Below are 27734 nucleotides of genomic sequence, written 5' to 3'. Positions count from 1 at the left end.
GTGTGTGTGTGTGGACAGAGAGAGAATGAGAATGATATAACAATGTGGCAAAGCACTGAGTAGAGTTCCCTGTGCTATACAGTAGGTTCACTTTGCTGTACAGCTGAAACTAACACAACATTGTAAAGCAAGTATACTCCAATAAAAATTAATAAAAAACTATCTTCAAAGTTGCTATCAAAAAAAACCAATGTGGCAAAATATTAGTTATTGGTTCTTTTGACTATTCTTACAACTTGTCTGTAGGTTTGAAATTATATCAAAATAAACAATAAAAACAGAGAGAGAGAGAGGTCATGGGCCCAGTATGCAACTGGTGATTAATTAGCATCAGTGGTGATGGTTATTAGGAAAGCACTTATACCCCCAGCCCACAAGCCACATGGTCCCTAGTTTCCTTTCTTCATCAAGGAGCAGGGACCCTGGGCTCTGGAGCACAGCCGCAGTTTCAGAGAAATAGCAAATGCACCATGCTGGATCACCCCTAGGCTTCCCTGGGTCCTGTTAGCTGCCAGCCAGGAAGCGCCGCCCTGGAGGCTGTCAGGGCTGTGGGAGGATGCCTTAGCGCCACCCTTACCTTCCTTTTGCTGCCATCCAGTCCGGCAAATTCAATCGTCTTCATGCCGGCATCAGCCCAGTATAGCCGCTGGGACCCATAGTCAATGGCTAATCCATTAGGCCACGTCAGATTAGAAGAGATGATGACCTGACGACCTGAGGCATCCATGCCAGCTCGTTCAATCTTGGGGCTTGCACCCCAGTCCGTCCAATACATGTACCTGGGCACAGGCAAGGGAGGTCTTACAAGCCTTCCAGTTAATACCCAGTGGGGATTCAGGGTTCCTAGGGTTTGAGGGTTTCTGCTTGCTATAGCTACCCCGGCCTCTTGCCTCAGTTCCCAGCCCCCTCCTGGGTTCTGGTCTTGTATCTCATATCCCTATCAAAAAGTACCCAAGGATCTTAAATGTTTCCTTGACTGGATGGGTTAAATAATTATGGTATATCAACTTAACAGAATTCTATATAACCATCAAGAAGAAAAAAATAGATCTATATAATCAAATGGAAAGATAGCTAAGATATATAGCCAAGTGAAAACCCAAGTTACAGAAGAGTATGCCATTGTTGTCAAACCAAATCCATCACCTCCACCGCTACATGTACACATACACATAGAAGAAAATCTGGAAAAAATACCCTAAACTGTTAACCACAGTTATTTTTGGAGAGTGAGATTATAGGGAATCTTCACTTTCTACAAACTTTTTTTTTTTTTTTAAACAATGGATTACTTTGGTAAGCAGACCAAAAAGCCAACCAACCAAACAAAAAAACAGAAAAAGAAAAAAACATTTAAATGTATAAGGTTTCCTTGTCCATGAAGGAGACAGAGTTGTCACGATGCTCTGTGGTTTCTACAGCTGCTCTTGCTTCCTTGGTGCGCCTGTGAGATCTAGCCACTCTCTCTAACCTCCAGACTCCCCTCTAGTACTCAGATCTGGGGATGGGGGGAACTTGTTCCAAAGGGGCTGGTGCTCACCCGCCCATGGGTTCCACCACGATGTCCCGGGGACGATCAAGGTTTTCCCAGATGAGTACTGTTCTCATGCTGCCATCCGTGTTGGCCACTTCAATCCGGTCTGTCCCTACCAAGAAGTAAGGGGCAAAGATATTAACTAGTCTTGGTCACTCACCCTCTTACCTCCCATGCCCAGCACAAAGCATGGCATGCCGTAGATGCTCAAGAAATACTTTGTGATAAATGCGCAATGGATATTCAGTGAATTGAATTTCAAGAAGAAATTCAAGGAAGTGATCAGTTCCATTTCGTGGAAGAGTAAGGCTTCCTCAACCCAAGCAACCCACTCTGTCCTATAATTTAAGGCAATGCTTCTCAAACTTTAGTGTGCACAAAAACCAGAAGAGCTTGTGAAAGTACAGATTCCTGAACCTAACCCCCAAAGATTCCAATTCAGCAGGTCTGACGTGGGGCCCAAGAATCTGCATTTCTACCAAGTTCCCAGGTAATGCTGATGCTGATTCTGCTGGGAACCACACTTTGATAGCTCTGGTTGAAGGCATTCCCCTTACCTTCCACATTTAACTGCCTAATAGAAAATGCCTCTTTTACCAAGACAGCTATGGAAGAAAAACCACAGGGCGTAGGTTCCTTATCTGAAATGATGCAAAGCATTCTCAAGCATCAGCTGCACAGCAGAAGTAGCCACCACTTGAATAGCAAATGCCAGACTCTCAGATGTGAGCTGCTAACTTCAGCTCGGCAGCAGCCCAACCACTCCTGACCTACCAAGGACTTCAGATCAAGACAGAAATGGTCTAGGAGGGGCACTGGGCCCTTTGTACCCGAGGCCAGGGTTTTAAATAAGAGGATCCCAGAGAGCCAGGCCATAGTTGCCCTCTACATACCTGCATCTGTCCAGTACAGCTTGTTGGTGACCCAATCAATGGCCAGGCCTGCCGGGCTCTCCAAACTGGTATCCACTACCACCTAGGGAGGAAGCAAAGCTGTGTCACCAACTGGACTTACACCCCAGCTCCGGGGCCCAAACTCCACCAATTCGCAGGCTGGCAAAGGTAGGGGAAGCCCTTACCCAGGAGAGGGTGAATTCCATCCCTCAATCTCTGCCCTCCCCGAGGGCCTGGGCCCATGCTGGGCCCTACCTCCTGTCCTGTTCCATCCCACTTGGCCCTGCTGATGGTGTCAGTGCTGACATCCGTCCAGTACACGTGGTCATCCCGGGAGTCCCAGTCAAGGGCCACAGCACTGCGCACGTCAGCCAGTGGGATGACATCGTCGGACAGGTCCTCTGTGTCGAAGCTGATCCGACGGATGTCCATCCTTCGGGCAAAAAGCAGGAACTTGTCAAGACCTGATCAAAGGCCGAAAGGGGTCTTCTTTTAATGCTCTAAATCCAATAACAGTGACAGACACAGACGCTCACCTGTGTGACATCTGGTTCAATCACACTTCCTGGGGTCTGGTGCCCTTTGTCCCCTACTCTTCACACCTCAGGCCCCCTTTGAGCATCGGGCAGCCCGTGCTGGCACAATCAGACTTTAAGATTCAATGGAAGTAGACTCGACCAGGGCCCAGAGGTGCATCCTGTTTAAGCGTCTGTCAGCTTCATCTCAGCTTGCCTCTCCTGTTACTTTGCTCAGTCTCCTCTGGTGTACTGGCTAGGTCACTGTCAACCCCACCCTGCCTCTCTGCCTCCGTGTCCGCTTCAGTACTTCTGCTCCACTCCGTCATCTAGATCCCTTCTTCTTGCTCTTCACGACTTCAGCCAATAATGACTATTTGCAGAGCACATACTCCTTGCCAGGCACCGAGCTTGGTGCTTTTCTTGCCTTGTCTGCTTTACCCTCATAACAATCCTTTGTGGTTCATGCCATTTTTATTCTCATTCTCTGGATAAGCAATCCTGAGGCTAACAGGGGCCAAGTAACTGGTCCAGGATCCCACAGCTACAAAGCACCGAAGCAGGGACTTGAACTCAGGTCTGACTCCAGAGATGGAGCTCTGGCCACACCTCTATAGAGCTTCTTCCCAGCTGGCTCTTTTCCATCCCCTGCCCCTATTCTGGTCTGTCTGAATATTTCCCCGTATACAATTCTGCTTGGAAAGGCACTTCCTGCCTAAATTTATCAGCTGTCTTCTTTTAAGTTCTGGGAAACCTTTAAGGGGAAGTTCCTTGCATCTCATTAAGACAACATGGGAAAAGCTGGGCACAAAAGAAGGCAAGGAAATGAGGTTCTCAATCAAAGTGTGTTGAATGACCACTGCCCCTGTTCCTCTGAATAGTTTTCCTAATTTCACTCTCTGGAAAAGACCTAGATCCCCAGAGAAAATTGATTTTAACCAGAGATAAAAGGATCAGTGGGCATACAGCAGTTAATGAGAAGAGCTATGATGTGTGAGGAATTACCCCAGCCCCTTGCTGGTTGTGCTATACATCCGGATCACTCTTCTCTGGACTATTCTTAGGAAAAAGCACCTGCACCACTGACCTAGACAAGGCCACCCTCTCAAGGCAATACACCTTCAGGAGCTCAAAGGAAGCCAGAGTAGGAGTTCAGGGAGCCCCCTGGGAATCCCATTATCTTTCACTCACTAGGCACTTATTTATCCAGGGCTTATGTATGCAGAGCACCGTCAGAAGTCCTGATCTTACTCTATGGTTTAGGGGCTGAGAGAAAGTCTGTAACAGGGTGAGGCTAAAGGTAAAGAGCTAGGAAACCATTCCCCTGCTTTGTAGAAGGGCCTGGAACCCTCTTGCTGCCTACAGACAAAGCATCCTGGGTGAAATGATACACAAGCCTGGCTGCAGGAGTTCATACTTGACTGGGTGGTGTCGCTGAGCCTTCAGGGACTACTGCTGGGCCCTCAGCCCTCAGCTTTGACATTGGAGCCCTCAGCCTCTTACATCCTTCCTCTCCAGGGGCTACCTGAGGAGCCCGGCTCCTCCCCACAACTGGCAATCCCTGAACTCCTGTCCCTTGTTCCTTCCACCCACCCTCACAAGGCATGTCCACTGAGGCAGGTGCCCTAGACCCACTTACTCTGGGCGCAGGCGTGGCTGCTGATCTTGCGGAAGCCAGTGGGGCAGGCACAGGTGTAGTTCTGTCCACTGGGCAGACACAGGTGGGTGCAGCCTCCGTTGTTGTCCCCACAGCGGTTTTTCCCTGCTCAAAAAGCCCAGAGCAAGAAGGTCGGGTAAGACCAAAGGTTGGGAGAAGCGGTCCCAAGGCTAGTGAGTAGTGGAAAGTTTAGCAAGGGTATGAGTTCTCTCAAGGGAGGAACTGTGCCTTATTATTTTTTATATCTGCCCCACCTGTGAGCAGAGTGAATATCTAACACACAGGAAATATCTGCATGAATTAGATGGGGACAGTGAAATTGGAAAGTCTTTCATGAGTCTCAACGTTGTACTACCCTAAATGTCCAGCAGAGGGAGGGATTCGCCCACATCAGTGCTAATTTCAAATTTCCCCGCGGGGAAACAACGGCAACTGTGACAGGTGCAAGGAAGGTTCTCAGAAGCATTGGAGGCCCACCAGGTGGGTGGTTTTTTACCTGCAGGCTGGCGCTGGGGGTGCAAGGTGTGGATGTCCATGGGGAAGTGCAGTTTGTTGCGAATGATCTCCTGGTTCTTGCCGGTAAATTTGTTAGCACTATTGATGCTCTTGGTGTGCCAGTCTGTCCAGTACAGGCTATCTTCAAACACGGTGATTGCAAAGGGATGCGGGAGGCCTGGGGGAAAGTCCAGGATGACCTCAGTCTAGACATGGCCTGCCTGGACCCTGGGCCCAGGCCCAGCAACTGTACAAATCTCACCCTCTGCCAAAGCTCCTGGGGGCTGGGACGGTGGAGGTAGGACAAGAGATAAAGGAGAGTGAAGGGAGGGCCTCACCCTGGCTAATGACAGCCTTGCGGTGACTCCCGTCCAGATTGGCCCTCTCGATGACGTGGTGCTTAGCATCCACCCAGTACATACGACGCCCGGCATAATCAATGGTGAGGCCGTTGGGCCAGAAGAGATGGGTATCGGCGATGACGCGGCGTCCAGAGCCATCCATGCTGGAGGCCTCGATGCGGGGGGTGTTGCCCCAGTCTGTCCAGTAAATGGTACTGGGAATAGAAAAAAGGACATTGTGAGGAAGGCAGTAGAGGGTGGGTAAGTACCCAGGATAGTAATCAGGGAGGGGGCTGTTATTGATTTAAACCAGGTGACTCCAACTGTTAGGAGATACATTGTTTGGTCTGCAGAGCATTTTTTCAATATTTGAATTTAAATGTCTCTAGACAGGGCATGTATTCATTTAACAAAAAAATTTTTGGAGTACTTGCTATGACCAGGGCATATCTATTTTGGGTATTAGGAGTGCAGCAGTGAACAAAACAGACAAAAACCCTGACCTTGTAGAACTGACAATATACTAGTGTGATACGACTTAGGACAAGCACTTTCTTCTGTCACAATGTCTACCACTGCCTTTTGTAATTTCACACACGCGCACGTGCACGCACACACACACTCTGTGTTTCTAAAACAGCTGACCTGCAACTGTAGGATCTTAGAGGACACCCCCCTTGATTGACTGCACTTAAATTTTTCTTTTTAATATTTATTCATTTGGCTGCATGGGGTCTTCATTGCAGCGCATGGGAGCCTTCGTTGTGGCGCTCGTTTGGGCGCACGGGCTTCTCCCTACTTGTGGTGTGCAGGTTTTCTCTTCTCTAGTGGTGGCGCACAGGCTCCAGGGCACATGGGCTCCAGAGCTCGTGGGCTCTGTAGTTTGTGGCACGTGGGCTCTCTAGTTGAGACATGCAAGCTCAGTAGCTGTGGCGTGTGGGCTTGGCTGCCCCGCAGCACGTGGGATCTTAGTTCCCTGACCAGGGATCGAACCTGCGTCCCCTGCATTGGAAGGAGGATTCTTTACCTCTGGACCACCAGGGAAGTCCCTGCATTTAATTTTTAAAAGCCAGAGGCTAAGAACTTCCACTTCAGGAGACCTTTCTTCTAATAATAAAATTATTAATTTTTATTTTATTTTTAAAGTAATGCCAGCTTCTTGCCTTTCAACTTTGCCAGGTTTTTCTTTTTATTTTATTCTGATTTATTTATTTATTTATTTATTTTTTGGTTGTGCCAGGTCTTAGTTGCGGCTCGCCAGCTCCTTTAGTTGCAGCATGCGTGCTTTTTTTTTATTTGCAGCCGGTGGGCTCCTTAGTTGTGGCAGGCAAACTCTTAGTTGCGGCATGCATGTGGGATCTAGTTCCCTGACCAGGGATGGAACCTGTGTCCCCTGCATTGGCAGGCAGATTCTCAACCACTGTGCCACCAGGGAAGCCCCCTATTAATTTTTATTAATTAGCTCAACCCTATGAACTAATAACAAAAATACCAAACATCTGCCCCTTATATAATGTGTGTTATGCCATTTAAAATGCATCATCTCATTCAATCTTTTATCTTCACACAGCTTTAAGGTAGGTATATTTCTGATCACCAGTTTAGAAATGAGTAAAATGGAGGCATAGAGAGATTAATTAGCCCAAGGCCACACAGCCAATTACTGAACAGCTGTAAATCCAGGTGTGTCTGAGGGCAGAACCAAGGCTATTAACATCACCCTGTGAGGATGCCCGCCCCCCACCCCACCCCCTACCAATAAAGTCTGGCCCAGGTGGCGGCGGGGTGGGGGGGAACTGTCCCTGGAGGTTGCATGAGGAACCTGGGAGCTTGAGCCACAGCTCACTCACCCCTCCATGGGGTGCAAGGCAATGGCCCTGGGCTTCTCAAGGTTCTGCCATAGCAGCACCTTCCGGTGGGCCCCGTCCAGGTTAGCCACCTCAATCCTTGATGTCCCCGAGTCGGTCCAGTAGAGTTTGTCATGGACCCAATCCACAGCCAGGCCCCCTGGTGGAAAGAGGCCATGGAAAAATGTCAGGGGTTCAGCCCAGGCTCCTCTGTGCCATAGAAACAAGGGCAGCTCTTACACGAAGCCGTTTCTTGGGCCGGGTACTCTTCTAACCATGTTATACACACTAACTCATTTAATCATCACAACAGCTGTGTGAGCTAGGTACTATAATAATCCCCATGAAGGTGAGGATACTGAGGCACAGAGAAGTCAAGTAACTGTTCAAGGTCATGCATTTCCTCCTCGCAGCCGATCACATTCCACTTCACGAATCCTGGCTCCCTGACCCACACCCAGGGTCCCCGACTGCACTGGCCCAGGGGTTCGCAGAGGAACATCAGAAGTTCCATAAGCATTTGAGTCAAATGTGCTCAATACCAAACTCTAACCCACTTCCCTTGCTTGTAGAATGGCCTGAGATTGCAAAGTGAGCTATTGTTTTTCTAACCTGCAAACATTTGGATATATTTATCTGGGTTGATCAGAATATTCCTAATACTAAGCAATGAAAACAAAAGTCAGAATTTAACTGGATGCAAGGCTGATAGAGAATTGTTAGGGTCATCCACAAATCTGATTTCAGATGGTTCCATTCATCAGAACGGTCTCATTACTCTTGCTGATTGAGCTCATGTTTGCTTTACGACCAGCAAATGTTATAAACCTGAACCTATAAAATGAATGTAGACTAATGAATGTTTTCCATATTAGAGTTCCATCCAAGATTTCACTGCGAGAAGATGTTCCGCTGCCTAAGGTTTGTAGCCACTCGCCTGTTTCTCCCTCGATGGCTCTGCACGTGGTGTGGCCCTGCCCCTCCCCATGGGGCCTCGTTCCCTACCTGGGCTCTCTAGCCCTGTAGACACAACCTCTTCCACATTGCTGCCATTGAGGTTGGCGCGGAGGATCCGGTCCAGGGTGACATCGGACCAGAAGACAAGCTCACGCCGGTGGTGGAAGTCGAGGGCGATGGCGTTTTCCAGGTTGTTGAGCAGCAGTGTGTACTCAGAGCGGTGCGGCAGCACCTGCCGGATGTCGATGCGGTTGGCGAACAGTAGCACAGGCTCCGGCCCTGGGACGTGGCATAGAAATGGGGCCCCCGCCAGGCTCCAGAGCTGCCCCTGGCAACATCAGCGTGCACCCCCAGCTCCAGGGGGCCCCTAGCCCGCTAGGGCACGTCCCAAGCTGTTAGCATCAGTGCTAGAAGGGTGGGAGCCTGCAAAGTACACATCCCACCCCAGCGGGGTTTTGCTTGGGGCTCAGGATGCAATTCATAGCTCCATTTTACTGCGATGGAAACAGCTAACTCTCGGCAAATCTCCAAGCACCGGAGCACCTGGCTGCCAGGTTCAGTCCTCTGCCCACCCAGCCAAATGCCAACACCCCTTACCCAGAGCCTTGCAGCTGCGCCGGTCAGGCCGGAGCTCGTAGCCTGCTTCGCACCAGCACTGGAAAGCCCCCTCGCTGTTGGTGCAGCCCTGGCTACAGTACCCCTCCTCGGCACATTCATTCACATCTGTGAGGACGGGACGTGGTCAGGAGATCTCTGTTCTGCCATCCTCCCACCCCAACTGCCCAGCTGATGAGCTGCTTCCCTGCCTACAGACCCATCTACTTTCCAGGCCTAGTGGGAAGACCATATAACAAGTGGTCAAGGGCTTCGAGTTCACTCCAAGCTGGGCTGGAATCCCAACTCTGCTAACTTACCTCTCCGAGCTTCCGTTCCCCCACCTTTGAAATGGGAGGGATAACAATCCCTACCTCCCAGGGCTATTGTGGTCATGATATAAGGTTACACCCATCAAATGCCTGACCCATCGGAAACACAGCTGCCTGGCCCTGCTCCCACCCAGGCCCCAGCTCACCCTGGCACGTGCGTCCGTCCTCGATGAGCCGGTAGCCTGTGTGGCAGGTACACTGCACTGCCCCCCGCACCATCTGGCACTTCTGGGTGCAGCCACCATTGTTCACACTGCAGTTCTCCTCACCCGTCCGGGGCCCTGTGCCAGCCAAGCCAGAGATGGGAGTTGAGCCCAGAATCCTCCCCCAGACAGCCAACTTGGCATTCCACCTGGACCACGAAGAACAGCACCTGAGGCTGCAAGAGTCTCTGGGGAGGCTTCTCTTTGAAGCGTATGGGCGGGGCTCAGCCACAAACCACAGGTGGGCGTGCCCAGGGGGGACACTCACGGCAGCTCTGCTGTGGGCTTTCGTCGCTGCTGTCCCCACAGTCATTGACCCCATTGCACAGCTTCCTCTGCCCGATGCAGCGCCCATTCCAACACAGGAACTGGTCCGAGGCACAGTGGGGGCTTCCTGGAGAGGGAAGGAGGAAAATGGGGAGGGAGGGAGGGAGACCCAGGTCACATCAGGGCAGGGCTTGGGTCAGCAAAAGGATGGGAGCCTGTCATTTTCTAGGGTGAGCTGGAGACAGATGAGACTCAAGGTGGGAGGGTCGGGGTCCAAGGCAGGAAACAGCTCAGACAGGGCTGGCTGAATGTCTGCATGTGTTTTCTCCCCAGGACACCGCAGTGGGATGGTGAGGGGTGTGGGACAGAATGAGAGAGCACATCCATGTGTCCGGCACCGGTGTGGCTAGGGGAGGGGGCGTGGGGGCTGTCAGCCAGAGAGCAGTCCTTGCTCACGAGGCCAGGGCACCAGGCACCGGCCATGTGTGAGTTAGGATGTGAGAGGCCATTGAAACTCCCAGCCCTGATACTGTGTTCCAGGCCATGAGGCTGCAGGTCAACAGATGCACCTGGATTTGACACTGGTAACTGAGAAGAGGAGGAAAACTCCAGGCCATGGGCAAGATCTGACTGAAGCATCACCTTGGCCCAACTGGAAAGGCAGCAATAACATGCTCTTCCCACCCCTATCCTCCAACCCACCTATGGGTTAACGGGCCTGGGGTACCCCTGGGAGACTCTACCTGTGTTCTCACAGTTCTCTTCATCGCTGTTGTCCGCACAGTCGTCCTCCCCATCACAACGCCAGGACAGACGGACGCAGCGGCCTGACCGACAGCGGAACTGTTCCGCCGTACATATCGAGGTGGCTGGGCAAAGCAAATGTCTAATGAAAGCCGGGCCCCACTTCAGCCCAAAGCACCACCCTGACACCCCAAAATGCGCTTTATGCCAGCACCCACGCCACTCTTCTTGACACCAGTGTCACAGCTGGTCTATAAGGCATCTCTGTGGGAATTGGAAAAAGGTGCCTTTTCCTCAAGACACTTTGCTGCCATCTGCTGGAAAAACACCATGATGACTATATAAATCTATAGAATTATGGAAGATATGTCTACTGTGGGACTGGCATCCTTTGCACCTAGCACCTCTGGGCCATGCCCAACCTACACGACTGTACATGGTGGTCCTGTACTAACTGTCTTCAAGCTTTACCGGTGGTGGCCTCTCTCTACTTCCAGCCCAGGCCTTTGGCACCGCCCCCCACTCACTGCAGTTGCGTTCATCAGATTGGTCATCACAGTCCGCGTCGCCATCACAGCGCCAGCCTGCGTTTATGCACAGGCCACTGTCACACATGAACTCCCCAGAGCGGCAGGGCTGGTGGGAGGCTGCGGAAACACGATAGGCTTCTGTCTCTAGCTAGTCCCTGCACCCAGTGTCCCATGGCAGACCAGAAAGCCACAGCCCCAGCACCCAGGCCCTTCTATCTTTGCTCAGTAGGGACCAGGGAATCCAAAAGCTTGTCCCCTGAGCTCCTGACCCAGGTGGCACCTGTGCCTCGCCACCCCAGGAGTTCCTCCCAGCCTGGCCTCCCCTCCCCCACCCAGCTGGCCAGAGCACTCACAGCAGTCAGACTCGTCCGACCAGTCTCCGCAGTCATCATCGCCATCGCAGTGGTAGATATCGAGGATGCAGCGGCCGTAGGCACACTGGAACTCCTCCAGGTTGCAGGGGGGCACTGGCACTGCCGAGGCTGGAAGGAGGGCAGGGGCGGGGAGGGGAATACGCTCAGTCCTGGACAGAGGAGAGGGGCCCTGACTCCTCAAAGCAGCAAGATGCTGAGACAAAGAAACCAGGTTTCATTTGGGATGGCTCTTACAGACTCCCATATTCTGGTGGACCAAAGGGAGACCTCCCTTCCCACCTGGGGAACCTGTTCCCTCCCTGGCTCAACCTAGGAGGAGCCGCTTCTTAAGAACCCACCCTCCTTGCCCACTGTCCATGCACTCCTCAGCCTGGCCCTCAGCCCACGGGGTTGGAGCTCTCTGCCCCATGCCAGCCCAAGAGCCTGAGTTCTGGGGCCACTCACGACAGTTCTCCTCATCAGAGCCATCTTTGCAGTCAGTGTCGCCATCGCAGTACCAGTGCTCAGCGATACAGCTTCCATCACTGCAGCGGAATTCCTTGTCGGAGCACTTGCGCATGTCTGGGGGGACGCAATGGGACGACAAAATCCTGCAGGAGCCCCACCGGCAACCCTCCTGCAATCCTCCCTGACGCCCATCCTCACTGCCCCTGGGAGTCTGACCCAGGCCCTGCAAGACACCACAGGTTCGGTGCAGACTCCCGAGGGGAAAGCCGAAGCCCTGGAGAGATTGGGCCTCAGGCTCCTGTTCTGTGGTTCCTGGGGCGTCTGGCTGCTCTGCCCCTCCTGCTCTCCTCCAGCTGCTCCGGGCACCTGGGCAGTTCAAGGTTCGGGCAGTGCTAGAGCCCCTGCTGCTCTTTCCCCCCATGGCCATGCCATCCACCGGCCACCCCGCCTGCCTCCCCAGAGCACCGCTCACCACACTGCTCATCGCTGTTGTCACCACAGTCGTTGTCACCATCGCAGTGCCACAGGCTCCGGATGCAGTAGCCGTTCTGGCAGGGGAACTCATCTTCCTCACACTCCCGTGGGGCTGTGGGCACAGAGCAGTCAGGCTGCTACAGGCAGTGGGGCCAGCGCCCGGGAGCCCAGCAGAAAGCCTTGCAGAGCAGAGCAGCCAAGCAGCTCTGATGCTTCCCAAGGGAGCCTAGGAGGAGGCTGTCTCCGGGGGCTTATCTGACCAAGAGAAGAGGTGGAAGGACAAGAGCCAAAGACCACGGGCTGAGGCATCATTTTCTTTTTCTTTCTTTTCTTTTTTTTAAGTCTTTATTGAATTTGTTGCAATACTGCTTCTGTTTTATGTTTTGGTTTTTTTGGCCGCGAGGCATGTGGGATCTTAGCTCCCCGACCAGGGATTGAACCTGTACCCCCTGCATTGGAAGGCCAAGTATCTACCTCTGGACTGCCAGGGAAGCCCCTGTGGCATCATTCTCTGATTGAAAATTGTTTCCCAGCAGAGCTGGATGGAACCTGCCCAGCCCCGCCAGCACTCACGACAGTCCTGCTCGTCCGAGTCGTCCTCACAGTCGTTGTCCCCGTCACACACCCAGGAGCGGCGGATGCACTTGCCATTGTCACAGTGAAAGTCAAGAGGGGAGCAGGTGGGTAGCACTGAGTCCCGGCAAAAGAAGGGAAACGAGGGTCAGTCTGGTGCACTTACTCAGGCAGGCTCAACCCGGCCAGAAATCCTTTGCTAACTCCCTGTCGGAATTACAGTCCTTCCTCACAGACTCCTACGCCTGCCCCTAGCTGATGGAGAACCAAGCAGAAACAGCAGTTAAGAAGCCAGAGTTTTCTCAGGGAGTGGTGGTCAGGGATTCAGAAGGCAGAAGAGCCCAAGGAGCTCAAAACCACTAGGAAAGCAGTTAAGGAAAACATGAAAAGACAACAAAAGTATTTTTCCCCATTTCCTCTTATTAAATGAGGATTGACACACCTGGGCTCAATTTCAAGTTCGAGAACTCATCACTTATCACACAAGCCAGTTACCCTCTCTGAGCTACAGGTTCTTTGACTGTACAATGGGGACAATTATAATTGACTCAGTGAGGTCTTTTGAGACCTCCAAAGTGCTACATGAAAGTGAGCCATTTACCATCATCACAATTAGCTAAACTGGTTAGGGTTAATGAGGTCCAGGCTGTAGCTTCAATCTTATGAGACTAATTAGCCTCCCTCAGATATAGGTGCTGCAGGGTGGAGACTGCACCCCTGAATCCAGACAAGTAACTGGCTCCGGAGTAATACTGCTACATATCCAAGAAAGGATACCCTAGCCTGTTGTGCATGTTACTACACTAGGGGAAAGGTGAGATTTAATGAGAATATGTGATTTCTTACAAAGTTTATGTTATTTGAAAAGGTGTGATTACACAGAATACCAACATAAGAAACACAGAAATACTCGGCATCCACGTATAGTATGCACATTTTAAAATGCACAAATATGCAATACAGATACACATATTCACATAAATACAGAGAGATCTATTTAATTAAAGAGACCACCTGTAATTTCAAATGTTTTCTCCTGTACTTGTTTCAAAGTTTGTTTTATTGGCCATACGTGCATGGCGATATGGGAAATACGGGAGGGCTGAAGCCATATATATTGTGAAGAAACCACCCATCTGTTAATATCTGTCACCCTCGAGAGAGTCCAGCTCTGAGTCTGGCACAGCTGATGCACAGAACACACCATCACACCTGTCCTTGCTCCCTCACACCTTCTACCACCGCCCAGCATCCCGTGGGGAGGCTCTTACTACATCCGTCCTCATCGCTGTGGTCCCCGCAGTCGTTGTCTCCATCACATTGCCACTGGGCGGGGATGCAGGTACACTCGCCGAGGGCACTCACTGCACACGTGAAGTGGCTCCGACCACAAACACACTCGGGGCTGCTGGCTAGGCCTGGGCAGAGGGAAGAGGAACCAGTGAAGGCTCAACTCCCACCCAACCAAAGCCCATTCCAGGGGGGCAAGGTAGAGGAGCCAAGTCTAGGAGCACCGTCACCCAGGAGGCCACAGTGATGCTGCAGGGAGGTGTGGACCATGTAATCATGCCTTCCCCCTCCTCCAAGGCACAAATGGTCAAGAAGATACCCTCTGACTCTGGGCTCACAAACAGTCCAGTGTCCCTTCTATGACAGGGTTTTTTTGCACACACCCCCAAAGGCCCAGGGACAAATGATGCCCCCTAGAGGGCTGGTGGTCTTGAGGAAGGGGAGCCGGGGGCAGCATGGGCGATGCAGAAAGGTTTCCATATCCTTCCCTCCAAAACTAGGTGGAGTTATGGATGCTTTTGCCTCTATCCAGGACCAGGACGTTGGCCGGGGAGAACAAGAAATAAGAGTGGAATTAAAATGCTGGAGCCCCTTTAGGGATAAGAAATCACACGAGGGAGCAGGGAGCAACAGGCACTGCTGTGAGTCCCCAAGTCAGAACTCGCTTTAAGGGGGGTGACCAGGAGAAGCGGGACCGGGAAACCAGGCTGCCTCAGGGCAGAGCGACTGGGACCAGTCAGGGCCTTCCGGTCTGCGGGACTGGCCACAGCCTGGAGGAAGGATGGCAGGAGCAGCCCCTCCCACAGCCTCCGCAGCACGCAGCTGGGCTTCCGTATTGAGCATCCAGCTATCTGCCTGGCCAAGTCCCATGACCGGCTGCTGTGCCCCCTCCCCAGCGTGCCCAGCAGGATGCCCTGGGATGGCGTGTGAATGGCTCGGTGCCCCCGCTCCAGCCTCAGCTGGAACAAAGGGCTCTGCCAGGGTCACTCTCCCCCCTCCCAGCATTCATCTAACCCGCTGGGCTGCTGCAGCTGAGAAAGAAGGGGGTCACCTCTCCCTTGCTCATCTCCTCCGCTTGCTTTCTTCTCCCTTTCCTCCCCTCAGCTGGGCCCTGCCTTCAGGCTGGGCTGGAACAGGGAAGGAGGCAGCTCCCGAATTGCCACCCCACTTCCTTTCTTATTTACAGGGCCCAGCTTCTCTCTCGGCTCATCTCCTTGACTACATCCTCACCTTGCATTATATTACTCGAGCCAGCTTAGGGTTTAGGGCCCAGAATGAAAGGGTGGACTGTTATTCCCACCAAAAGCAAAGGGGGAGCCCTAGACCCCTCCCTCTCCACTTCAACCCCAAGGATAAGTGTAAGCATAAAGCAAGGGTCCCTAACCTGCAAATGGATGGGAGGGATGGCCAACCTTTGGGATCTGTGAACCCCTGAAACTACAGGCGAAGTGTACATTTCTGGAGTGAAGGACCACAGCTTTCACCCCATCTTCAGCTGAGGCCTTGCCCTCCCCCTCCACATGCTAAGGGAATCAGCTGCCCTAGAAAAGATGCAGGATTTCCTGCAGAAGCCACGGGAATCCATCTGAAAGGAGCAGCGTCTCTATACCTCATAGGAAGGCCCTACTCCAAGCCCAGCACTCCTGTCTCTCCAGATCTCTCTGCAAGTACAGGACAGGGGATTCTTCCCAGGGAAGCACTGAAGACCCAGCCCCATCCTCTTGGGCCTGTTCTGAGAGCACTGAGAAGGGATGAGGGCTTTTTTCACTCAGACCCTGGGCACCAGAGCCTGAGGAAGTTTTGTAAGTTTGACCAGCTCATCACAGATATGGGCACTGCTTTAGGGAACTCTGGCTGGGATAAAAGAGCAATGACTAAGTATTCCAGAGGACTCCATGCCATGGGGCTCACCACCAACACGCTGACCCCTTTCTCGGGGAAGAATGGTGAAGAGGAAGAATAAGGCTAAGAATAAAGCTAAAAGTCATCCTAATGAGGGATGATTTTTCTCCTTCATTGAAGACTGGCCTCAGTTGAAGATTGGGGGGCATTTGGCAATGGATGATGACATTTTTGGTTGTGATTAGTGGTCCTGGCAGCATCTAGAGGATAAAAGCCACAGATGCTGCTAAATATCCTACAATGCACAGGACAGGAGCCCACAACAAAGAAGTTATCCAGCCTAAATTGTCAGTGGAGGTTGAGAAATGCTGCTAGCCACGCACAGCAGGGAGCGGGGCCTCACCAAGGAGGAGATCAGGGTAAGGGGGTGACAAGAATGGAGAGGAAGAGGGGGCACTGCGGGGAGAGGAGGAGGAAGCACTGGACCTGGAGCGGACCGAGCTGGGTCCCACTGACCAGCTGTGCCCCCTTGTACGAATCCCGTAGCCCCTTAGCCTGTTTCCTTGTGTGTAAAAAAAGCCACAAGGGTTGGACATGAAGATAAATGTGAAAGAGGCTAACCTCCTGCCTGGGAACACCAAGGATGCTCCATAAATGCATGCTGGGGGTGTGCGGGCATGAGGGTTTGGGGGCTAGCTTTTTCTGAAAGGCCTTGACTTTAAGAACCTGAGTACCAGGATCAGGAGATCAAGGACAGCAGCATTTTAGGCTGCATGCAAGTCAACAGGAATCCAGAAGGTAAAAGAAGAGCCTTCAGGGTTTTTTTTAGCCTCCCCCTGGCCCCCTTTTGGCTGAGTGATAGCAGAAGTCCTGAGCTTCCCCTGCAGATTTCAGGAACAAAGCATTCCATCCAGTGGGCATCAAGTTAGTTGCTGAAGAGTCATGACTTCCTGCATGTCAGAGCAACATCTGAAGGTCAGGCAGCCGGCGACAGGCAAACTCTTGGCTTGGGTGTTCATACAGTAAACAGACACATTATACTCCAAACTCCAGCTCTTCTGGACAACTGCTGCCCCTCTGGGATCCTGGGAGGTGGAATTCTGCCTTTTCACTCAAGTCCTGGCTGTGATCATAAAGGACAGCTTTTAACCCTTTTTAACTAAAAGAATGGTGAGTGAAGAAAGGATACAAATGACTGCGGGTGGCAAAACGCGGTCTTCATTTTAAGAAGTGTTCAGTTAGAACACTCAGCTGTGCTTCTGGCCTTGAAAGCTATTTGCCAGCCACACTGCAAGCATCCGTGGCCTCAAAGGGCATGGAACCTTCAACCTAATGCAATTCAACATGGAAAAGACCTCCTCCCAAAGTATTCACTATCCCTGATCATCAAGTTATCCAGCTTTTAGGATACATGGTAATGTGCTCACAGGGCCTTCCTGGGAGGTTAACCAAAATCTCAGCCATCTGACCACTTTCTCACTGCTTTCTTCGGAAGGAAAGCAGGGAAACGCCCATCTGCTTACACTACCAGACACAGTGTAATATGTGAGAGAACACAGATTCTTGAGTCAGAGAGGCTGGAGTTCAAGTCCTGGTTCTACACTAACTCTACAACTTTGAGCAAGTTAGTTAATGCCTCTGAGCCTCAGTTTCCTCATCCATAAAATGGGAATAACAACAGTTCTACCGCAAAGGGTTTTGTAAAGATTAAATTAAATAATCCATGTAGACTGCTTAGCGCAGGGCTGGCACACAGCAAAAGCTTCATAAAAACACAGCCATCATTTACTGAGTACTTACCATGTGCCCTCCAAATACTTTTCTAAGTGCTTTTCTTATGCCACATCATTGAATGCTCTCAACAACCCTGGGAAGTGGCACTGTTATTATTACCACCACCTTACAGTTGAGGACACTGAGACACAGGGAGGGGAAGTCTGTTGACAGGTCACACAGATACTAAGGGTTGGAGCCAGCATTCACACACAGGCAGGTCAATTCCAGATCCTCTGCTCTTAACCTCTTCATGAATACTGCCTCCTAATAAGTGGCATTGCTATTATGAGAATTTCCAATACCCTGAGATCAAAAAAGGGGATTTATAACACTGGGATTTTGGGGTCCTTCTTTCTGCATTCTGGATTGGCAAATGTGCAGTGGGTTTATGGATCTCAAGCAGTGGCCTCTCCTTCTGGCTACTGCTGAGGCTAAAGACCAATTTCCCTTGCCCTAAGGTAAAGTAGTGAAGCAAGGAGAGTATGGAACCCTAGCCCTTTGAAAGAGTGCCTCGGTACTGTGTTGGTCCAGAAAAGGGCAGGGCTTTAGACAACAAATGATTATGTTTTGCAGTTTTCCTTGACAGTTTGCAAGCTACTTCTGCATACACACTTGTGTTCTCATTTAATCGTTGCAGTACTACCCATTTAATTGGTAAGATCACCTACTTTGGCCCAGGTCATGGGGTGAGTAGGAGAGCCAGGATGGCAGCCCCATTCAGACCCTTAGACCAATATTCTTCTCTCAATATGATCTCAGAATCTGGACTTTCAATAAAGCTTCCCACTGATGCACACTCAAGTTCGAGAGGCACTGCTGGGAATTCCCTGGCTGTCCAATGGTTAGGACTCTGTGCTCTCACTGCCGAGGGCCCGGATTTGATCCCTGGTCGGGGAACCAAAATCCCGCAAGTCACGAGGCACAGGCAAAAAAAAAAAAAAAAAAGAGGCACTGCTCCCAATCACCACCCCCACAGAAAGCTCAGCTCAAAGTGGACCACACCTGTCACTTGGAGGCCCAAGGTGTACAGTGACTATACACAGCTACAGAGCAGCTTTTTCAAGTTGAACCAGAAATGAGAAGGCTTAAGGGTTGTTCTGTGAGTGTTGGGATATGACAGCTACCCCAATGTGGAAGGGATTACAATGGGAAAGGGAGGAATCATCACTCATATAAGTGAAGGATGTTTTTTTTTCATAACACACCAAAGCTCTCTTCTCTTCTCCTAACAACTGGCAGCAACGGTGAATATATAAACCTTATTTAATGAGGATAAGTTATTTGGAATGACTTTGAACTACATCCAGGCCAATCAAGGGACCAATCCACTGATTTCAGCTCCTTGGGCAGCTTACTCAGTAAGCGTCTCTCACTGAAAGGGAAGCCCATGCAGCGAGACAAGACTGACATAACTGAAAGGGGTTGCAGCTAAAAGCCACATGGAAATGGATCTAGTCTCACCCAAGAGACACCTGCAGTCGGGTAGCTATACAGCCACTGTTTGAGAGGACAGAGCTTGCACAGAAAACATTGGAACCAATACCAAACAAGGTAAATGGCTGGCAGGAGAAGGAGGCCAGGACATGAACCCCTTCCTGATGCTGCCCCATCTGGACCCACAAAGCCCCAGCTGAATTGAAAGCCCCTGCTGTATGCCCCCCAGAGGCCCTTGGTGTCTCCTCTTGCGGTAGCATTTAGCTCACTGTGGGACCATTGTTCACTTACTAGACCAGAAGCCTCCTGATGGTTGGAATTGTATGATATAGAGCTTTGTATTTGTATTCAGTGCACAGTTCAGTGACTGGTATGTAGTGATGATCAATATAAGTTTGTAAAATGAATGAATGACACATTCCATTAGAATCTTGTGACAGTTGGGAGTCATAGGAAAAGAGAAGCCTAGGGCTTCCCTGGTGGCGCAGTGGTTGGGAGTCCGCCTGCCGATGCAGGGGTCACGGGTTCGTGCCCTGGTCCGGGAAGATTCCACATGCAGCGGACTGGCTGGGCCCGTGAGCCATGGCTGCTGGGCCTGCGCGTCCGGAGCCTGTGCTCCACAACGGGAGAGGCCACAACAGTGAGAGGCCCGCGTACAGCAAAAAAAAAAAAAAAAAAAAAAAAAAAGAGAAGCCCAGAATATGAGAAATAAAAGTGGTTATTTCCTACCTACCCTATACTCAAGAAAACAGGAATCTTCTTCTTTTTTTTTTTTTTTTTTTGCGGTACGCGGGCCTCTCACTGCTGTGGCCTCTCCCGTTGCGGAGCACAGGCTCCGGACGCGCAGGCTCAGCGGCCATGGCTCACGGGCCCAGCTGCTCCGCGGCATGTGGGATCTTCCCGGACCGGGGCACGAACCCGTGTCCCCTGCATCGGCAGGTGGACTCTCAACCACTGCGCCACCAGGGAAGTCCCAGGAATCTTCTTTTTAAGGTGGCTTCCTAGTTCTATCCAGCTTAAGTTCACTCCTTTCTCCAACAAGAGTTCCTTTCACTGGCTGTATTATCAAGCTGTGATACTGACATGCCGTGACTCTCCTTATTTCTGTCCCTAGATCTCTAGAGCCCAGCCTTACCTGGTTTGAAAATCTATCTGATAAAGTCTTCTCCTAGTGGGCCCTCTCAAAAGTGATACCATAAGACACATGATTATCGGTCCCAACAAGGTCAGCCTTCTCTTGCCACTTTTAAACACAGAAAAGAAGTCCTTAATGGTCAGCTTCCAAAGTTATGAGGCAGAAGAGCATAGTGTTAAGAACATGGAAACAAAACTAAGCTAATTCCTGGCCATTGGACCAGGTATAATCTCTTTACACCTTAGTTTTTCATCTGGAAAATTGGGATAATAAGAGCCCCTACCTCCCATGGATGTTATGAGAATTGAATTACTTAATTCATAAAAAGCCCTTAGCATAATGCCTGGCATATACTAAGCTCTTGATAAATGGTAGCACCTACTATTGCTATTATAGAATTTGACTCACCCAGACTGTCTTATCCATCCACCCCATGATTAAGCCCTAATACTTCAGGGCTTGAGATGTCTAAAAATCCAACTGTGCGCCAAGCTGCAGTGCTGTTCCCATGGGTTAAGTTGGTGGCATGAGTGACCACAGGAAGAGGTGGGAGAGAGTCTTGTGGCAAGAGTCCTGCTTTACTGCCCTTCTCTGGGGGAGCTTGAAGTACATGGTATCCTTTATCCTTACCTAATTTATCATCAACCAATTCCTAGGAGGCAAACATAGAAAAGAGCATTTAGAACCTAAATTACAGAGCAATTTAGAAACGGATTAGTTTCCTTTTTTGTGAATCGAGGGTAATAATAGTACCTATTTCATAAGGTTGCTGGGAGGTTTAAATGAAATAATACATATAAAGTAGCTATTATACATAAGCAGCTATTATTTTTGTTGTTGTTGTTGTTCCTCTTAACCCCATAATCTTCATCTGTGTCCTCTCTCTCAACCCAGTAATGGAGCTACATCGCCATACAGGCTTCTTACCCTGACTAGAAGCTTAGTCAACAGATTTCACAAACCCAACAGGGATTGAATGTGGCTGTGCTCTCTGAGGGGCTGCTCAAAGTACTGCTTTCCTCTCCCCTTACATCTCAAAACCCAAGGTCCGCACAGTAACATGTGGCTTCAGGGAGCAGCAAACCATATCTCCCCCTCTGGGAGCTTTTTAAAGCCTCACTCCATCAAGAAGCACCTGAAAGGTAATCCTTTATGCATTGGGATTCCCTGAGAAGATGACGACTGAAAACACAGAGGAGAGGGCAATCTAAGATGAAATACAGACAGTCCTAACCAAGACATTCCGGTATAGCTTAGATACAAAAGATTCTATTCTAAGAGGTAGTATGGATTAGAGAGTTAACAGCTTAGGCTCTGGGTTCAAATCCTAGGTCAGTTACTCATTAACTGTGTGACAGCAAATGGCCTAAGTCTTAGTTTCCCATCTGTAAGACAGGAATCTAACAGAATCTACCTTATAAGGATATGGTGAGGAGTAAATGTGATAAAACACGCTAACACTTTGAGTGCCAGCAATAAGGCAAAAGATTCACAAATGTTAAATGCCCCAGAAATACATTTGTAATTTTTAGACCACATGTCCCCAGCTTCTTGGGCAAAAATGGTCACCAGAGATCACTCCCAGAGGAGCAAAAATTCTCATTTGGGGGAGGTATATTTTAAAGTCATTCACTTTTACTGCTTCTCTGAACCTGTGGTTGAAATTTCTCATTTAAACTGCCAGTGAGTGTGGCAGGGGAGTGGAAAAAGGAGGCAACTCCCCTTTCTTATTTGCTAGGCTTATGGATATTAGAACCTGGCATCTGTATTTGGTTTCCAGAAGGCTGTAGTCCCCAACAGAGAAACTATCTCTTGTCCTCATCCATGCCACGGTGACAGTCAGGTTCCCAAGGCTGGAGCCAACGAAGGGAACATTTGGAGCATTCCCCCACCCCCCACCCCTGCCCTGCAGGCCAGGCAGGAAGTGGAGCTGCTGAGCGGGGAGAGATCACTGGAGGTGCTTCCGACCTCAAAGCTTCTTTATTTCACGTGCTAATCAGGTGTTTCTCCCAATACCCTCATCTGTACCTGCCTGGCCCTACACCCAGATGGGACAGGGGAAGGGACCCTCTCCTCCAAAAAGGTGCTGCCTGGAGCCAGGAGCTTCCCGGCCCCAGAAAACCTCCGGTGATAAATTATGCAGCAGCACCTTTGTGCTGCCTCTCAGCCAGATGGGAGGTTTGCTCCCAGTCTTTTGTTTCCGGCTTTGCTCGAAACTCCAATCCTCCCTGGCTCAGCACAGAGGTGAGGGGGGAGCTCCTGTAGGCCATGTCCGGGCTTGCAGCGAGTCCCGAGTCCCCGGCAAGGCTTCTCCCAGCTGGGGCTCAGGCAGCGCCCTTCCCCTTCTCACTCTAACCTGAATGGGCAGGAGAGCAGAGCATTAGGGAAGCTTGCAGGCAATCCACTCAGCTGTGAGCAAGGATGGGAATGCCTACGTGCCATGAAAGAATAAAGTTTGCTCAGAAGGGCGTAAGAGGTGCCCAAGGGCACCAAGGATATTTGCTTCTTGCTAAATAAAAAATGCAGAACAGAAAATGGAGTCAAACGACAGCCAGGAAAGCTAGAGAATCAGCTCTTTTGAACGGCTGCTCTTGGTTATGGTCAACTTTCTGCAGCCCCCAAAACCATCACATCTCTGGCACCAACTTAAATGGAAGAAACAAAGAGACAACAGGGGTCAAACTTGGGGGTGGAGGAGCTGGGGGCTGGGCAGGGGGGAGGGAGGAGCGAGTCGTGGGCTTGAGACCTGAATCAATTATCCTTGCACGCTGACAGGATTCCTGATTGAAGACAGTAGTCATGAAGGAAGGCAGCTCCACAACGCCCGGCCCCCAAATTGGGGCAATTACTATCTTATGAGCTCTGGGGCCTGACTCCTTTCCCAGGCCAGCGGGAGGGAGAGCTTGGAATTCTAAACTGTTCCAGCTACAAGAGACCTCAGCCAGCACCTCTCACCCCGGGTCACAGCAACCTTAGGGTGAGATGCCTGGCTGCATCCCTGACCACAGGGCTTTTAACAGGGAAGCTCTCAGAGGAAAGCCCCACATCCCAGGCCCTCTCCCAGGAGAACTAAGGCAGAGTGGGCCCCCTAGACTCATGGTATCGCTTAATAGATCTCTTTTTTGAAGTGTGGACAGGAGGGAAATATGCTTAGGTTTCATTAGGTTTTCAAGGGGGAAAAGATAGGGCAAGATCTTTAAAAAAAAGAAAGCAAAAAACCAGCTGAAGTGAATGAAGGGCTGAGCCTCCATTTTAGCACATGACACTGTAGTATAGTATAACTACAGTTGTCTGGTTCCCATAGTCCAAAGGCAAGAACCGTCTCTAATCCACTTCTGCAAGCATGCTAACAAACAACTAACATTTACCCAGACCTATGGTAACAGAGTAGTTGTCAGATTCTGTGCTGAATGGTTTGAACATACTATTATTTCATTTAATTTTTACAATATCCTCACATGATAATTTATTACTTCTCCACCCCCGCCCCCCACTTACAGATATGAACCCCAAAGTTCAGGGTGATAAAGTGTTTTGTACAGGGTCACGAAGATGTGGCGAAGCCAAGATTCAAACCCAGGCCTGCCTCTGCTTCTTGATCACAGAGCTATGTATGCAGTGATTAGATTAGCACTTGACAAATATGTGTCTGGGGAATGAATGAACAAATGAATGGGTGCAGAGCCCAGTTTAGGGAATGCTCCTGAGTGTGCTGGGGAGAAGGAATGACACTGTCAGCTCGAAGCTGGAAGGAGAGAGGCAAGTACAGGCATTCATCAGAGCTATTTATAGGGCCAAAGCCTGGCTCTGCCAGCCAATCAGTCGGCATGAAGGCTTTCCTGGGATATTGAATCCCACCAGGCTGAGAAGGGGAAAAGGTCTTCCAATGCTGAAGTTGAGATGGTAATCCAGACACAGTCTGGGGCCAGATGCCCCATGTCCAGGCAACTGTGACAAAACTCATGGCTAAACTGCGTCAAGAGTGTAGAGACTGTGGCTGGAACAGGCTAACAGACCTAGTCGGCCATGGGCATGGAACTGTCTCGAAATTATGAGATGTGTCCAATCACAAAAAAAGACAAGACTACTTTTTAAAGTAGTCTCCAAAATTCTGTTCCTATTTTGGAGGCCCCTAGGATGAATCTTCTCTTCAAAGGAGAAGCAACATAGCCAGTCTCTCCCATTTTCCTTCTTCTTAGGGATCAGGATTAGCAGTCAATCCGTAGAAAGAATGAGAAAGACCTGTCAAATATCCTGTCCTCTGTGATTTCCTGTGTTCTCTGCTGGCCCAGAAAATGGACATGCCCAACGTGCTCTGTATCAGACATGGTCATACTCAGTTCCCTTGCACCTGTCATTCTTAATACCATGTGCCAGTCCCAAAGATGTAATCTGATATGCAGCAGGGGACAGAAGAGGAAATCCAAAGTCAGTGACAAGCCAAGCATCTTTCACAAGTCCAGTAAGATCAGGGACAAGGTCAACCAAGCACCATGACAACACCAGATGGAAAAGAAACCTGTCTCAGCTCCACTCATTTGCACTCATCCTCAGAAATAACCCTCTATCTACCAAAGCTTACCTGGAAGAGATCTCCAAGACAAACAGAGTTTCCACTCTTCAAATGGTGGTGGATTGTCTGAGGCCTCACGTCAACCCTCAATAGGAAGATACCCAGGGCTATTACCAGCAATCAAGTTCCCTTCCAAAATCTTTAAGGTTGGAGTATTATATAGGCTCCAGCCAATCCCACAGGCTCTAGGAAAAGCCCCAAGTACTAGCAGCAACCAAATAAGCACCTTATATCTTACTGTCTTGAATTCACTCCTAGTGGAGGTCAGATCTGCCTACCTGATCTACTATGACACACTGTCTTCTCCCTGAGCCCCTGGAACATAGTGCGGGATCCTTGTGGTGATATTTTTGGTTGAGCGACTGCTCAGTCTCACTGGTTGATGAACCATGAATCTGTCCCCTCCAAGCCTCTGAGGATGGCTCAGTATCAGGCCAGGCAAAGTTTAGATCTTGGTGCCACGGAGTGTCCTTATTCATATGCACAGAAAGCCTCCCATGCTTAGAAGTTTCCATTAAATATTTTGTCCTTAAAAAGAACCCAAATAGTTACCCAGAACCCTCCCATCCTTCTTCTGTGAAGTATAAAATATACACAATTTTCTACCCCCGTTCTCAATGCAGATGTAGTGTAGGCAATTTTGACAGCTCTGGAGCGATAAAATCGTCTTGGCCAGTCTCAGCCCGGAACCTTCCAGCTCCCCTTTCCCTAGGGCAGAAGGCGACAATCTCCTTTCTGGCTTTGTTGGTATCCGTTTTAGCCCTTTTTTTTTTTTTTTTTTTTTTTCAGTGCCGTGCCATTTCCCTTGATCTTTTTCAAAACTTCCTCCAGGGGGCCGAGAGGAAAGTTCCATCCTCCTCCCTTGCAGCCCGAAGGGGAAAAGCCCCCAAAAAGCATAGCTGTCCCTTTAAGGGGCCCATGCGGTGGGAAGAGCAGCTACATTCCTACCCCAGTAGGGCCGCTGTCCCGACACGCCAGAGAGGCTGCAAATAACCTTCTAGGAGAGAGCTCGGGAGGGGGAGAGCACAGTGCAAAGAGGAACGTGGGTCGGCCAGGCTACTCCTCCGAGAGGAAGAGTTAAGAGCTCGGTCGGGTTAGAGTGGGCATGGAAAAAGTCATTTAAAACCCACGGGTAGTTTAAATACCAGACAAGAGATCTCTGTTTTGTATTTGGGAGGTAAACACCTTTAAAACAAGTGCTCAGGCATCTCCACGCCCTGCCAGGCAAGTTCCGAAATCTGCATTATTTCCACACGAGCTCCCTTTACGTTAAAGAACTGGCGCAAGGCCGTGGTCTACAGACCCCATTATTCGGAACCCCACCGCCTCATCCCGGCAGCGGGGAAAATGGGAAGATTCGGATCTCCCCCGGCTGAACAGCGGTGGGTGAATAGGGTTGGGATTCAAAGATCAAAGTTCTTTGATCTTTGGGCACAAACTAGAGGCAGCTGCTAAATCACGGGGTGCACCCACGGTCCTAGCCGGCTGCGGAGAAACAGATTCCACTGGAGCCCTAATCACACACACCAGTTGCGTACCGGCACCAAACAAGTAATTAATAAGGAGCAGATGAAGCAGCCGTCCTGCTGCCATCCCTCCAGCTTCCCCGAGGGCCACCGCGAGGGCCGGGAGGCTGCCTTCTGAGGTTCGGCGATACCCGCCCAGCTATCCCGGCCAGGGCGGATCTGCGGGAGCCTTCCAGCAGTTTCTTCCCTATGTCCCTCCTCTGCCCCTTTTCCAACCCTGTTTCCCCCTCCCCCCCTCCGGGAAGGATCCAGGGCAGGAAGCTGATTGGTCACAACCAGGAGAGGGAACCCAAAACGCCACTAAGTGAAGATGCTGCGAGCAGGCAGTGCCCAAGGACCCTCGGCGGGAGCATGGTCCAGAGCCCGATGAACTGTTCCTCGAGTGGAGGAATCCCCAGAGCTCAAGTATTCAGATTCCTCTGGAGCCTCTCCGCAATCCGCCCGAGACCCCCAGCCCCTGAAAACAGGGCTATTTACAATTTATGGTTTAGCGACCATCCTTCCCCGCCTCCCTTTCTTCGCCCACATTCATTCGCACCAAGGACACAGAGACCCTGTCTGAACCTGAAAAGGGAAGCACCCCAGCTCTCCAAAGAGCAGCGAGGGAAGGCGAGCGAGCGCCTCGGACCTTCCCCCCAGCCTGGCCCAGACCCGAGCCCGGGGAGCTCCTCCACCGCTGCCCCGTCTCGGACTGGAGGAGTTGGGGGAGCTCCCGGTACCCTCCCCGGAACACAATCTCTGGGCTGCTGCTTGGAGTGAGGGCGAGGGGTCCCAGGCCCCAGCCTGCGCCGTCCCGCCCTCGGGAGGTGAGTCCTGCAGCGGCCGGACCCAGGGAAAAACTTTCCCGCTGGGCCGGTCGGCGTAGGCGCGGCGGCGCCGCTTACCGTGCGCGCAGAGCAGGGCGCCAAGCAGCAGCGCGCCCCACGGCCGCCTCATGGTGCCGCCGCCGGCGCTCCCTGCCGGCCGGGGGTCCCGCCGGCTCCTGCGGGACGGCGCGGCGGAGGGTGTCGACGGAGGGTCCCCTAGGTGAAGCGTCCCGGTCCACGGTGGCGGGCGCGCCCCGCAAGTCGCCCTCCGGCCGCTGCCGCCTCCAGTGCTGCCGAAGCCGAAGCCGCCTCACCAGTGGATCCGGAGGGGGTGTCCCGGGCCGGGCCTCCCCGCCCCGCCCCCAGCGCCGCAGCCCCCGCCACGGCCACCACGCCTGGTCCCGCCCCCAGCGCCGGCCCGGCCCCTTTCCGCCCTCGGCCCCCGCCCCCCGGTCCCCGGACCCCAGCCGCCGGCGCCTGCAGCGCTGGCCCAGCTCCTCTTCAAGCCGCCCCCACGCTCCTAGCCCTCAAGAGAGCCCCCCTTCACTGTCCCCAGTACTACTGCTTTAAAGTCC

At 51.2% G+C, this 27734-nt stretch overlaps 1 protein-coding gene across 1 annotated transcript in view; it reads right to left on the bottom strand.

Annotated features, from left to right (window-relative positions):
* Nucleotides 1–27289, bottom strand: part of LRP4 (LDL receptor related protein 4) — a gene marked incomplete at both ends in the record, with an annotated part of 49806 nt that extends 22517 nt beyond the window's left edge. Inside the window, 20 exons of the mRNA XM_079708402.1 lie at nt 578–779; nt 1541–1646; nt 2428–2509; nt 2683–2891; nt 4582–4704; nt 5096–5272; nt 5433–5650; nt 7286–7442; nt 8288–8518; nt 8837–8962; nt 9312–9446; nt 9637–9762; nt 10379–10504; nt 10907–11026; nt 11263–11391; nt 11728–11844; nt 12203–12316; nt 12778–12894; nt 14049–14195; nt 27238–27289. Of these exons, the coding sequence (XP_079564528.1) occupies nt 578–779; nt 1541–1646; nt 2428–2509; nt 2683–2891; nt 4582–4704; nt 5096–5272; nt 5433–5650; nt 7286–7442; nt 8288–8518; nt 8837–8962; nt 9312–9446; nt 9637–9762; nt 10379–10504; nt 10907–11026; nt 11263–11391; nt 11728–11844; nt 12203–12316; nt 12778–12894; nt 14049–14195; nt 27238–27289 (2814 nt within the window). The remainder of the gene's footprint in view (nt 1–577; nt 780–1540; nt 1647–2427; nt 2510–2682; nt 2892–4581; nt 4705–5095; nt 5273–5432; nt 5651–7285; nt 7443–8287; nt 8519–8836; nt 8963–9311; nt 9447–9636; nt 9763–10378; nt 10505–10906; nt 11027–11262; nt 11392–11727; nt 11845–12202; nt 12317–12777; nt 12895–14048; nt 14196–27237) is intronic.
* Nucleotides 27290–27734: the final 445 nt, after the last annotated feature.

Source organism: Hyperoodon ampullatus, assembly GCF_949752795.1.
Source record: "Hyperoodon ampullatus genome assembly, chromosome: 7".
NCBI lineage: Eukaryota > Metazoa > Chordata > Mammalia > Artiodactyla > Ziphiidae > Hyperoodon > Hyperoodon ampullatus.
The sequence above is the reverse complement of the archived record's forward strand: the minus strand, read 5'-3'. Positions and strand labels throughout refer to the sequence as shown.